Source organism: Lytechinus variegatus, chromosome 7 (assembly GCF_018143015.1).
Source record: "Lytechinus variegatus isolate NC3 chromosome 7, Lvar_3.0, whole genome shotgun sequence".
Lineage (NCBI taxonomy): Eukaryota > Metazoa > Echinodermata > Echinoidea > Temnopleuroida > Toxopneustidae > Lytechinus > Lytechinus variegatus.
In genome coordinates, this window is record NC_054746.1 from 33750582 (window position 1) to 33765186 (window position 14605).

Below are 14605 nucleotides of genomic sequence, written 5' to 3' on the forward strand. Positions count from 1 at the left end.
CATAGAAAAAATGAAAAAAATATCAATTTTTTTCTATAAATTTTCAGTGGAAAAAACATCAGAAATGATGTAAAATGTATTCTGCTAACAATATATATTTCGTATTCAATTTCCGATGCTAAACATGTTTAAATTGGCAAAAATGGGCATTCAGCTAAGGTTTTGTTCCAAAGGAGCTAAATCCATGAAATAACATTCTAAAAAATCTTTAAGAATGCTAGATTTTTAAAAGCATGATTTAATCAATGATTTAATATACATAGATATCAAAATACAACAGCAGTAGATAAGGGAAAGTGGTGAACTAAAAAAAATTGATTTAAAGAAAAACTCCAAAAGTGTTTTTACCTCCTTTTGGAATAAAACTCTCCATACAATGTACATATGATCACTTTCACTCTAAACAGAATGACAAGGACACACAATGATACCATTCATTAAGTTTTTTAACTGTCATCCCTATCACATGAGTAAAGTTTACAAGACCTATTCATCTAATTCATTTATTGTACCCATTGTGCCTAATAAAACATTATATTGATCACGAGATTTAAGCTAACATACTGGCATGTTCAACAATCCAAAGGTGAATTGCAGGTAAGCTTGGTAGGGTGCATGTTATACCCCTTTCATAAACCCAATTACTATGAATTAGGCGGCTAATAGCAGCATAATTTGGTCGTAAAATTGGAGGAGGACAAGAGTTATCCGCATTACTCTGATGCTGCTATTATCCGCATAATAGCGGCATCGGGATAAGATTTTGAGTTTATGAACGCATTTCCAAATAATGCAGATAATTGCCATGGTGCGGTCACAAGGTCACCCTTTTCCAACACAACCGCATCGGAGGGGGCGTGTCCAGTTGTCATGGCGATTATCCACCTTTTTCAGGACGGGCGCTCGTAAAAATAATGCGGCTTATTTTCGGAGTTTATGAACGCAATTTTTATTGAATTATCCGCATTACTCTTAGGCCGCTAATTGGAGGATAGGTTTATGAAAAGGGTATTAATATTACTTGCCAAGAAATATCAATGATAATCTACGATCGTCATTATCAAAACTGATAAGTCATCACTACTTTTATTCATAATTAACATAATAACATCTGATTAAAAACGTTCCTCAGAGCAGATACAATCTCTTCAATTGGTAGAACAAAAAACATATCTTACTCTTCATTGTTGGCAATATCATCATACATCATAACAACAATCTGCTCATCTGGAATTCCATGCTTGTGTAGGATCTGATAGGCATGGCAAATATCGGCCTAGGAATTGGTATAAAAAGGAGGGAAAATATAAAGAAATATCAATAACAATTTATTAAAAAGAATACCATAAGAAAAGTATCCAGATTTAGGATATCCATTTTCAAAACTTAGTAAACAAATGAGTCATCAAGATTAAACACTTCTTCATAGAATATCATGAAATAAAATTAAAAACAGTACAGGAATGAGAGTCATGAGTATTCTTAAGTCTTATATAGAAGTTCAGACAGAAAATATGGATTTATAAGTTTTTTTTAAATTTTCAATGTACCTGAAAATAGAGTCTCAAAATGGCTAAGCACCATAATGACCTCGGCCATCATCATCATCTTTATCACCATCATCAGTTATCAACATCATCATCTCACAGATACATGTATGCTATAATAGTATTTACAAAGCAGAATTGTCAATAACCAAAATAAAACTAAACTAGAATTTAATTCGTCATGCGGACGAATTAGGTGGTCTGTCATGATTTGTCATTCGGTGTGGGCTAATGTATGAAATGAATCATTTAGATATGATTGATAATCTTGATCGTAGACATCCAGAGAATAAATTTTGACCATTGCCAAATGTGATTATTAATGTGGTGATGACAATCGTCAGACATACATATTCAAACAGATATATAGAAGATAGATCATGATTATATATATAGATGGATGGCGCAATGGATGGATCAAGTGATGGATAGAGAGATAAATGATAGGTGGTTATATTAACAAAACATAGATAGACAGACATATAGATAGATAGATAGATAAATAGATAGACAGATAGATACATGTAGGTAGGTAAAGAGACAGATAGATTGATATAGAAAGATAGACATATTCAAATAGATATATATAAGAGAAATAGATAGATAGATAGATAGATAGCCAGACAGACAAACATATAGAACGATAGATAGACAGGCAGATAGATGGATGGATATATAGAAAGATAGATAAATATGTATATCTAAACAGATAGGTATATTATATTAGACAGAGAGAGAGATAGATAGACAGATACATATACAAAGTAGGTAGATAGACATATTCCCCTGCAGAAATTTAAGCGTGCCGCTTGCTAGTAACTAGCATGCGACTAGCAGGGCGCTCGCTTAATAAGCGAGTGCCTGCTAGCGAACAGTCCCTGCTCGCTAAAAGATCGCTTAACTATTACTCTGCACGCATATCACACGCTTATTAAGCTAGCCGCATGCTAGTTACTAGCATGCCGCAAGCTTGCGCAAGCTAGTCGCACGCTTCCCGCAAGCTTGGAAATTTCTGTAGGGGTTGACATATATATGGATAGATAGAGTGAGAGAGAGAGACATATTCAAACAGGTAGATATATATTGAATAGAGAGATAGACATTTATGTCATGTAGGTAGATAGACAGATGGATAGATAGATAGAAATATAGATAGATTTATAACAATTAGCGGATGGACGGATATGATTAGATAGATATATTACGAAAAAAAAGTAATTATAACCTGTTTTATTTTGCAATATTTAAGCTATTAATTATTAGAATTGTTATAATTGATCGTGCGCAAGATAGTAAAAAAAAAAAAATCATGTTCACCCGCGGACTCGAACCCCTGCCCGCATGATTGAATGAGATGCAAGTCTGACGCCTAACCGATTGAGCTAGCATATTTCCTATAGACTTTACACGTAAGCAAATTTGAGAATTACAAATCCAATTTTGCAAGCGATAAACGGGCATGATCTCGGCATCTGATCGAAAAATGAAGGCACAGGTGTGAAAGCTAAGAATCTCAGCTACAGCATACTAAAAGCTCAGGGAAAACTGACACGAAAAAATGGAGATATGGCTCACGAAATAGAGGAATGTCGAATCTAGTTTTGAGAAAAAGTCATGTCCCATAGAGATTACACGCAAAATACATGTGATATGAAAAAAGTAATTATAATCTGTTTTATCTTGCTAAATTTTAACTTTTATACCTTTTAATTATCATAAAGGATCATGTAAGAAGTGGCAAAAAGAAAAAAAAAATGAAAAAAAAATCATCTTGTTCACCCCAGGACTCGAACCCGCGCCCTTTAGAAAGCAGTCAAAGCCACGATATTCCCCATAGAGAATACACGTAAGCAATTTTGAGAATTACAAGTCCAATTTTGCAAGTGAAATACGGGCATGATCCCGGCATCTGATCAAAAAATGAAGGGCACACTCGCGAAAGCTTAGAATCTCAGCTACAACATACTAAAAGCTCAGGGAAAACTGACAAGAAACAATGGAGATATGGCTCACGAAATAGAGGAATGTCGAATCTAGTTTTGAGAAAAAGTCATGTCCCATAGAGATTACACGCAAAACACATGTGATATGAAAAAAATCAATTATAATCTGTTTTATCTTGCTAAATTTCAACTTTTATACCTTTTAATTATCATAAAGGATGATGTAAGAAGTGGCAAAAAGAAAAAAAAAGTGAAAAAAAAATCATCTTGTTCACCGCAGGACTCGAACCCGCGCCCTTTAGAAAGCAGTCAAAGCCACGATATTCCCCATAGAGAATACACGTAAGCAATTTTGAGAATTACAAGTCCAATTTTGCAAGTGAAATACGGGCATGATCCCGGCATCTGATCAAAAAATAAAGGGCACACTTCCGAAAGCTTAGATTCTCAGCTACAACATACTAAAAGCTTAAGGAAAACTGACAAGAAAAAATGGAGATATGGCTTACGAAATAGCGAAATGTCGAATCTAGTTTTGAGAAAAAGTCATGTCCCATAGAGATTACACGCAAAATGAGGAAAATTGACATGCCTCTTTTCATCGCTGTTTTACGCAATGATGCGTTTCTCAAAACGAAAATTCATGACAACTAACGAGAAAGAGTACATTCTAAACTACAACATATCGAAATCTGGGGGAAAAACGATCTATATTCGAGAAGTTACAACCAAATTTGCATAAATTTGATGACGTCATTTTTGAAAAAATGAAATTTTTAGTTTAGGCGCCATTTTGATGACGTCACGATATAATTTAGGGACAATGGTGACATGAAATCAAATCTACAACTCATACTCTATCGATATATGAAAAAAAAATTGGGGGTCAACGGATTATTTAAAGATCTACAGTGAATTTTCAATAGGCATGTTTTTGCCCATATATGGCCTATAGTGAGAGCTCGCGCGCACACGTGCTGCAAACTTTAACGGGTGTTAGTTTCGTTATTAATGGTCGTAGAAGGTCGATCAAGGAATCAAATTGTTCAGAATTTTATTATCAATGAAATGATGTAAAAGTAAAAAAAACGGTGTTTCTGCGTTGCGTTAAGGCGTTACGCGCGGAAACGCGCGCGCATGTGTGCGCGCGTGCAAAATTTTGAAATGCTTAAATGACCTAAAACGTACTCTCGTTCGGTCAAAAAGTGATTTTGAGCATTTTGAAATTTTGACGCGCGCGTACACCCACGTCGTGACCTCCAGGTGACCTTTGATGACATGACCTGATGACCCTTGACCTGAAGTTGATGTGATGTTAATTTGATCTATTTTTGATAATTGATAATGGAGATATGATTGATAATGTGAATTTACAAAATGGCGCCTAGATGACGTCATCATGACCTGATGACCTTGAAAAGCTTATTTTGACGTGTCCATGATAGATCCTATAAATGACATGAAATTCAATGAAATTGATAAAGTCCATTTTGAGATATCTTGGCGACAAGAAAATCCGTAAAAATAAATAAAGAAATAAAAAGAAAATTCTGACGAAATTAAGAGGTGATCTGTCATAAATGACAGACCACCTAATAAAAACAAGTGGAGCGCCCCTGGCAGTCTCACCTGCATTACGCCATTCAATATAGCAGTGCTCAGTGCTGACTTTGAATACTACTATAAAATAATTATTCACAAAAAACACCATAATGATACAATACTACATTTATTGACCCTAAATGACATATGACCTTGATCATGTGACCTAAGACTTGTCAGTGTTACTTGATTACCCCTACATGTATGTCCACAATTCATAAACTTTATCCATAAACTTTCATAGTTACAATGGTAATTCAACAAATACCCCCCAAATGGCCAATGTTCATTGTACTTTGACTTTGACCTTGGTCATGTGACCTGAAACTCGCATGGTTTTCATTGATACTTGATTACTCTTATGTCCAAGTTTTATGAATCAGATCCATAAGCTTTCAAAGTTAACTACATACCAGGATGTTCAGTAATAATTACCCTTATGACTAAGTTTCATGAATTAGGTCCATATACTAAGTTATGATGATATTTCAAAAACTTAAACTTGGTTAAGATTTCGATATTGACTCCCCTAACATGGTCTAAGTTCATTGATGCTCTGACCTTTGACCTTGGTCATGTGACCTGAAACTCAGACAGGATGATTATTAATACTTGATTAACCTTAAGTATGTAAAGATTCATGAACTAGATCGATATACTTTTCAAGTTGTGCTGTCTTTTCAAAAACTTAATCTTCAGTTAAGATTTGATGTTGATGCCACAGTCACCTCCGTCACAGCCGCGGTTAGAAAATTGGCGCCTATAGTCTCACTCTATGCAGGCGAAACAAAAATTGTTCCAATATGGATACAGAAATTGAAAAGTACATGTAATATTATGGCTTAATCATATAATTACCATAATCACTTTCAAAATTAAAAACAAAATTTACTCTCATGAAAACAATGAATGTCATTAGAGGATCTCTTTGATTACTTAGTATATTCTCAGATTGTGCCATATCGATACATGTATAAAGTAAAATTTAAAATTTCAAAACACAAGTTGGTTCTTTTGAAGATAAACAATGTTAAAAACATAATAAAGACAAGCCTGCACATGTGATCTCATTGTGCATCACTGATACAACACACATACATATATTATCAGTAAAATCAATAACAATACTAAAAGTTTGTTCTCAACTTCTGGTGCCTGTGACACAAACATCATTGACTGATCGTACATGTAGAGTTGATTTAATTGATCAATTGCACATAATGATCAATTTAATCAATTGTAAAAATCATTCTTACAATCAATTGCTTAGCTTAGTTTTGCAGGGTCATCTTTAGTTTAAGCTACATTTAGAAGCAGTAGAGGTTATTAAAACAAGGATGACGTCTTGTGATGTCTTGTGACACCACTTAACATTTTTATTCAGACTTTTAAAAACAGAATCAATATTTACACAAATAGATACAAGTATCCGCATGTTTGCGATTACACAGAACACAAACAATTGATACACAATGGCTCATTCACAAATAGAGATATCAACTTATATTATACCTTAATCTATACTATAAACTGAGTCATAAATGAAGAGTTCTGTTACTAAAAAAACTTTGATGAATATAATAACTGATTCATGACAAATCAGCTTCACCATATTTTTAAAAGCAAATATGCAGTTCTTAATTATCAAGATGCATACAATATCAACAAAATACACTTTTCTAATTCTTCTACTTGATGGGCATGATACCATTCTGAATGGTGGTCATTCTCAGGAAAAGATCGCATTCATGAATATCACAACTCAATATTTTGCCCCATGGCCCCACACCCATGATAGAATGAACACAACGCGCTAGCTGCATCATGCACGCATGACCGTTCCATAGGGATGCATACGCACTCACACGCTGGCGATCCGTTCCAAGGACCCTCGTTTTCACAAACATTTGTAGTTCCAAAGCCCATTCCGAGGACCCGCCTTTTTACAATAAGCCCGCTCCAAGGCCCACCCCAACAACTTTTTTGGTCGAGTGCCCCCCCCCCCCCCGGCATGATACCTGCATACTCCTTGGTGTAAAATTCTACCCATACATGTAAATGGCGTTTATGTGCCCATAAAAGTCATGTGTAAGATTATGTAAAATATAACCCTTTCCCTTAAAACTTTGAATGTAAGACTGAAAAATATCTCTTTAAAAAATGTTATTGACACCTTACAGTACGTCAGAACTCTTGGACATTATGAGGGACACACATGGGTACCATGTCAGTCTGATGGTGACCCCTCTTAAAATCTCAACTCAATTATTTTGTTCTGCATAAATCTACAGTCAATGGCGAGTGGCCTGAAGCCTTTATGATGCACATAGCATTCAGAATCTTCCACAATAATAGTATTGCAAATCTACTGTATGTTTTATAAAAATAACAAATTTCACTGGAACAAAGAACGGCAATGATTCAATAAGTATGCCTACCTTAATTTGCAAACACACAAGCACATGTACTTGGCAAAGAAAATTCACAAATAAGACATGTATTATGGTACCGTAATTAAAATTATACATGTTGGATGTAGTACTGGGAATTACATGTAGGCAGCAAATTGATGAGGAACTCAATCCTGGTCGGCCCACTTTGTGTTAAAAAGGGGTAGTGCATGACCATTTCAGAGATTCCTCAACAAAGATACATGTATTTCACCTATTTTCACCCTTTTATGCAGAGAATAATGAGATTCAAGGTAAAAGCAGTGCGAAAAAAAAAAATTTTATGCTTTTTTCGAAGACACCTCCTTTTTTTTCATTTTACAACCAATTTCTTGCAAAATCAAGGAGAAATCTTGAGAGTAGTTCATAATTTTCCCTTTGAAAATGGGTCATTCCATGCCAATTCACCCAATGAAAGTGCAATTTTGCACCCGACCCTCTCGGAATTTGTTGTAAATTGGTACACATAAAATTCACCATGGCCCACGCACAAAACAAAAAAAATAGTCAAATCGGTCCGTCGGTTCTCGCGCTACGGCCCGCCCTTTTCTCCTTGTTTTGACAAAAATGGGCATGACCTTCAACTTTCAATGGCCATTGCGTCGTAACGCGTTGACCAATTTTCACGAAACTGGTACCAAACAAAAGGAAATTCAGAGAGGAATCCAAAACATGCATCAAATAATGTAGCGATTTATAAGGTCATGACCCTTGACCTTGAATTTTAACACCCAGACAAATAATTTTTAAACTTGATTTTCGTGTATGTTAATTATTTGTATGATATTGACAAAATATGTTAAAACCAATGATATTTTATTTCTTCACCTTTTAAAACTCTTCCAAAGATACCATGAAATTTCACTCTAGTCCCACATATTGATATTCATGTTAGTAAAGTGTTCACCAGTTTGTACATGATTTCTTCCAATCTTACAAGTAAGTCGCAGTATGCAAACACATGATAAGAAATTAAGCTCATCAGTTCACAAATGAAACAGTAAACATTTATGCTCTTGAATAGGTATATGTTTAGGCATTTTGATGTTCAGCAATATATATCATATATATATATTATGGGAGCCTTAAATAAGCATATACTCAACAATTTGATGATAAAAGTAAACACTTTTCTAACAAGAATATATATATATATATATATATGATACATATTGCTGAACATAAAAATGCCTAAACAGACACCTATTCATGAGCATTAATGTTTAATGTTTCATGGGCAGCACTTGAGCAGCCCAAGGTTCAATATGAAATGTCATTTGGCATGTTATCAGAAAAAAGGACAAATGAATTTAGCCCCTATTCAAAACATTGCAATGTATTCCTTGCTCACTCAGTCTGGAAATGATAGTTACATGTACTTTGATATTCACTTCATATCAAAGGGGTATTCCAGGCTGAAAAGTTATGTGATTTGAACAGATATATTTATACCGGTAATCAAACAAAATAATGAATATTGCATCAAAATTGGGATAAAGAATAAAAATAGTCATGACATTTCAAAAATCTGCATTTTCATGCACTCATAATTTATATGCAATGAGTTAGCTGATGATGTCAAATCTTGAATTCATTCTTTTGTATTTTATCCAATGGATTTTTTTTCTTCCTCCAAGAATGTAAACTTTGAAGAATTACTGTGTGAGATAACCATACGCATCATTACACACTGTTACAAGGGTGTATACTGTGAAAAGTGGGGACATGACATCATCAGCCCACCTACTACATATTTATGATGCATATAAAACAGTTTTTAATGAAAATTATCGCTGAACTTTAAAAAAAAAAATTATTTATTTTCATCAGAGTTTGATTAATTTTTCAGGGTTTTGCTAACTGAATTAGACCTTTTTTCAGTCTAGATTATCCCACACACTAATGCACTGACAGAAAGACTTTCAAAACTTAAAAATCTATTTCTTACAAATTGTCATAAAAATACAATTTGTAAATTCCCTCAGGTCTTGTGAAAACTTATCAACAACAAAAACAGAAGAAATCACATTTGAAAAAAAATTTGTACGTAATTATAGGAGACTGCACAAACATAGGCTTAATCATTTCAATAACCTCCCTTTCAATATGTTATTGATTCTAACCCTAAAACTGCATTCACTTCAATTTACATTGTATGTAATTCAGATTGATCAAATTCAAGTACAATGATGACATGTATCTGTTTCTTACCTCTCAAATAAACTTGACCAACGCAATACAGTCCCGGGGGGGGGGGGGGCACTCAATGCATAATGGGTACATGTATGTGCCGCGGAGGGGACCCCCATTTTTACACCCAAATTTCCGTTCCAAGGCATAGCAGTTTTGTCTTATTGAGAAAAAAAACAAAGAAAGCCGCTCCATGGGCAAGGCATAGCATTTTGTTCTTATCGAGAAAAAAGAAAGAAATCCGCTTCAAAGCTTCGCATATTTTTCGTTACGCAGTTCCGGTCGCATTGATCTGCTGCAATTTTGGTGAAAAGCGGCCGCCGAGCGCTGTCCAACCATCGTCTCTGCGCGAGCGCACCCGGCGGAGGCCGCGCTAGCTGCATCATGCACGTTCCATAGGGGGGCATACGCACGTACTCACACGCTGGCGATCCGTTCCAAGGACTACCGTTTTCACAAAATTGTAGTTCAGAAGCCTGTTCCGAGGACCCTCCTTTTTACAATAAGCCCGCTCCAAGGCCCCCGTTTTTTGTCTCGCCCTCGGCACACCCCTACCACTTTTTTGGTCAAGTGCCCCCCCCCTCCCGGGAATACAGTACTGAATAGAATACTAGTACAGTATATACAAAGAATTGAAAGTAGAAACCTTCCATCATTTATTAGATCGATGAAACATGCTTCTTCTTCTTCCAGTTCCATTGGCATTCCACACTAGACAATTAGCGTATATCCCTCTAGTTAGAGTTGTTGTACCTGTCATTTGATCCCGGGGGGGCCACTTCCATTCACGAGTGGATACCATGCGCGACCATGGGGTCTCAAAAAGCACCCTAAACATGTAATTTCCATATTCTGAAAATGCACCCCTTAACAAGTATTGGCGTGTGAAACCCTACCCTTAACAAGTATTGAAGACAAAACGATACTCTTGGCAAATATTCCCTGAAATGAACCCCTAAACAAGTACATGAATGTTTTATTGTTACGGGTCCTTCGGTCGTCGGCTTTAACTTATTTGGTTTAGTACGACCCTAACTGCGGCAGCCCGCACACGTACTGTGTTCGGGCTGCGAACAGCTTCACCCAAGCTCACCGGATCCGGACCGGATCGGCCAAAAGAGATTCGGGAATTTAATAATTATTAGAAATATTACACAAAATTTGAATGAAGGAATCAATACATACTTACAACTTAAGCCGCAATATTCACAATCCTCAAAACGAAGAAGTAATGTCCCAAAACTAGGCAAAAATGGAGGGATGTTTTTCCGATGTGCATTAAAAGTCGTTTGTACAGGAACCAATGGAGGATCGATATAGCCTTTTGACGAGGCAACGAGATAAATTTGATTTTTGTCAGCAAACAGGCGAAAAAACAAAAACAAACAATAAAAGAAAAATATACTTAAAAATAAAATAATAATTGAATATGCGTAATATGTGTGAATTTCAGTAAGTTCGTATGTTCATCAGATTTGCCAATAGCACTAAAGTCCATATAGAAAATATAACTTAAGGCCCCGACAAAAGGCTATCATTCGATGCGTCGGAGAAAGATTTACATGAATATTCATGAGTCTAGTTCCGTAAATTCTTGCTTTTCCCTTTGCCTGATAACCAGTCAACATACGGCCTTGGTTTTTTCTTTGAAAGAAATAACATATTTTCTTTTGAATTATTTGTTTTTTCTTTCTTTCTCCTTCATTTTTTTTTCTTTTCTTCTGTTCTATTTTATTTTCCTTTGCCCTTTTTTTTATTCTCGTTATTTTGTTCCCCTACCTTCTCTTCATTTTTGGGTCGGTTTTTTTTCTTCCCTTTTTTTTAGTTTTTGCCTTTTGTTTTTCTTTTTTATTCTTCATTTTTTTTCTTCTCTTTTTTTGTCTCTAATTTTCTTCTTGTCTTCTTTGTTTTCGAGAGATAATACTCATGGTGTCGTACTACATTTTTTTTATCATTATTATTATTATAGAAATCTACAGATAGAGGTAAATAAACAAGCGAAGAAATTAATTAATACTCATATATTAAAGGAATATTTTCAGGGGCGTACCCAGAATTTTCTGCCCCAAAATTTGACAAGCAAAAAAAAAGAAAACTTGTCTCAACCAGAAATAAATGATTTCGTACCAGAAAAAAAATTGACAAGCAAATAAGAAAAAAAAGGTCTACAAGTTCAAAAGAGGGGGCACTTGTGGCTCGTCGGGATCAGTTGTGATTCGTCATGGGGGCAGGGGTACGTCCATTGCATGAGTTATGACTCGTCAGAGGGGGGGGGGCTGTCTACCCCCCCTCTTAGGTACGCTTGTGAAAATATTCGTTGATCAAAATTATTGAGTGATCAGCAAATCATCTCTTTAAGATATTGATGCCCATTTTCTGGAACCCAGCAACTGAAAGGTCTGCGCTGACTTAGCCTAGAATCTAGAGGACTCCGTGATGTGAAATGATTTTAAAGACATTATCACGGAATCCAATGCTGGCTCTCACATATTTTAATTTTGTTCTTTCTCTCTTGTTATGTTTTCCATTTTATTTATTTTGTATACTGTGCATGCATGAATCATTCTGTTAATTTGAATTGTATGTTGTATGTTTTAAATAGAATTTAAAATAAATAAATGAAATGAAAATATATGCTAATCTCATTATCATCCAACAATTTTCATATACTATTGATGCTTATATCAATATCGATTTGTAATTTGTTTGAACGGAGATTATAAGATGATCATGAAATATGATTAAAATTCATGTTTGTTTCTAGATTACTATGTAATCTTTCATCTTGTTGGCATTCTTTAAGCCTCAATCATTGAGTATATAAATCTCTGCGGGATATACACTGTAGGCCTGTAATTACAAAGAATTGAATTTGGTCATTACATATAGGATGCATAAATTCGCCGGGAATCTTGCTTATCTGATTGTTTTCCTGGCATCCAAGAGGCGCTTTTTTCGAATACGTCCCGTTCTTTATCTTAATTGTTTTGCTTATAAGAATTAATGAATAATAATGATGACACTAAATCAGCTTATCTATATTTCTACTGCAGTACCACTGAAGTATTGATGCAGAAATCAAATTTTGTGATAGATTTTGTCATAACATCCCAATAAAAGTCAGGCCTTTGTCATGAACCTTTTCCATTTTTCTATAACAAGTGCGTCGCAAGGAGGCGGTGGGGTGGCCTTCCCCATCCTAACGCCCCCCCAAAAAAAAGAACATGAGAAATGGTGAGAGCGAAGGGGAAAGCAATGGCGAAAAAGATAGCTTTGCGGGATTTTCTTTCTCTATAAATATTGCTTCTGCGCAAGTTTGCGAGGAAATCATGAAAATATAGTTTTCTCCTTTGTTTACCTTTCCCCGTTTTCCCATCTCGGCTTAATGCTATTTTGTTTCGTTGCGGCATCAAGTTTTTAAAAATAATATTTGGGAACGGAACTTGTATTAAGATTACAGGTCAAAGTAATATATTTCTTCAAATTGATCAATACCAACTTTTCCGATCCCTAGGTAAGGGCGGTAAACTATATAATAACAATGATGTCAATTACCCACAAAGGCTACTTCTTCCGCTTTTCAGCTCTTTACTAGTGAATTTATTTGGGGCCGCAGACGGCCTTATCATGAGCATGTAAAGGGGCAGTTATAAAAATTGTGAAAAAAGTACAATATTACTAGATGATGGAAGTTCATATGTCATCAATCTCCTGTCGCCTATTTTGCGCCATTAATTTGATATTTTGCATGTCACTTTTTGTTCCTAATCATTCAAATACACTGTTAAAAATGATTGAAAAAACGCTGTTTACGACACGAATCACACAATTGTTTAAACAAGTATTTAAAATCTTAAACAACACAGTTTAAATTCAAAATTTGATTATCAATAATTAAATTCAAATATCAAATTATCAATAATTAAAGCTTGATTGTTTAAGAGTTTAAACACTTATTTAAAATGTTTAAACAACTACTGCGCAATTCACACAATAAATAGTGTTGTTTAAATTATTTTTTGACAGTGTAAGCACTTCATATAAATGAGCTCAATTAGGGGCGGAACCATGATTTTCAAAAGGGGGGCAAATTTTTCCAATGAAAAAATTTGACGAGCAAAAAAAAAAGAAGAAAGGTTTTCCAACCAAAATTAAGGAAATTTCGTCCAGGAAAAAAAATTGCTAAGCCAAATAAAACAAAATGAAAGAAATCTTTTTAACAAAAAAAAAATTATTTGGCCCGAAAAAAATTTGACAAGAAAAAAAAAGGGGAGGGGGCACAGTACGGTTTTAACACCATTTTCACAAATTTTCATTATGCTTCTCAAGGGGGGAGGACGAGCCGGCTTTGCCCCCCCCCCCCCCCCCGGATCCGGCAGTGAGTTGGATGTTTTTAATGTGAATTTGACAAGCACAAAAGGGTCTTCAACATAAAATTGGAGGTCGTTTCGTATCAATTTTCTTTAGAAGGGGGGCGATTAAAAAAACCTATGCTACTGCCATGGTGATTAGAGATTATCAAAGCGGCAGAATTTTTTTTTTAATCATAATTATTTATTCTTTACAATATCTTGATATTTATTTTAAAAGGAGGCAAAGTTGTTTTTCAGTATGTCCTTTCATTTAAAATCATATTCATTCCTTCCTAATTGCTATAACAAGTGAAAAAGATGAATAACATCAATAAAATCAGGATTCATATTTAAGAAAATCGTTATTCTAAATGTAAAATTAGAATCTGTAACTATTTCTTTAATATCTCATAATCACAAAGGGAATAATCATAATACAGACTAAAAGTTTCTACATGATCTAGATATCTCTTAATATAATTATAAAAAAATCATGCTATTCGTAAATTTTATTTGTTCAG

The 14605-nt window shown here is 34.8% G+C and overlaps 1 protein-coding gene across 1 annotated transcript in view; it reads right to left on the bottom strand.

Annotated features, from left to right (window-relative positions):
• The window catches only part of LOC121419078 (legumain-like), a 28377-nt gene that overhangs the window by 12394 nt on the left and 1378 nt on the right, over nt 1–14605 (bottom strand). Inside the window, exon 2 of the mRNA XM_041613373.1 lies at nt 1179–1276. Coding sequence (XP_041469307.1) covers nt 1179–1276 — 98 coding nt within the window. The remainder of the gene's footprint in view (nt 1–1178; nt 1277–14605) is intronic.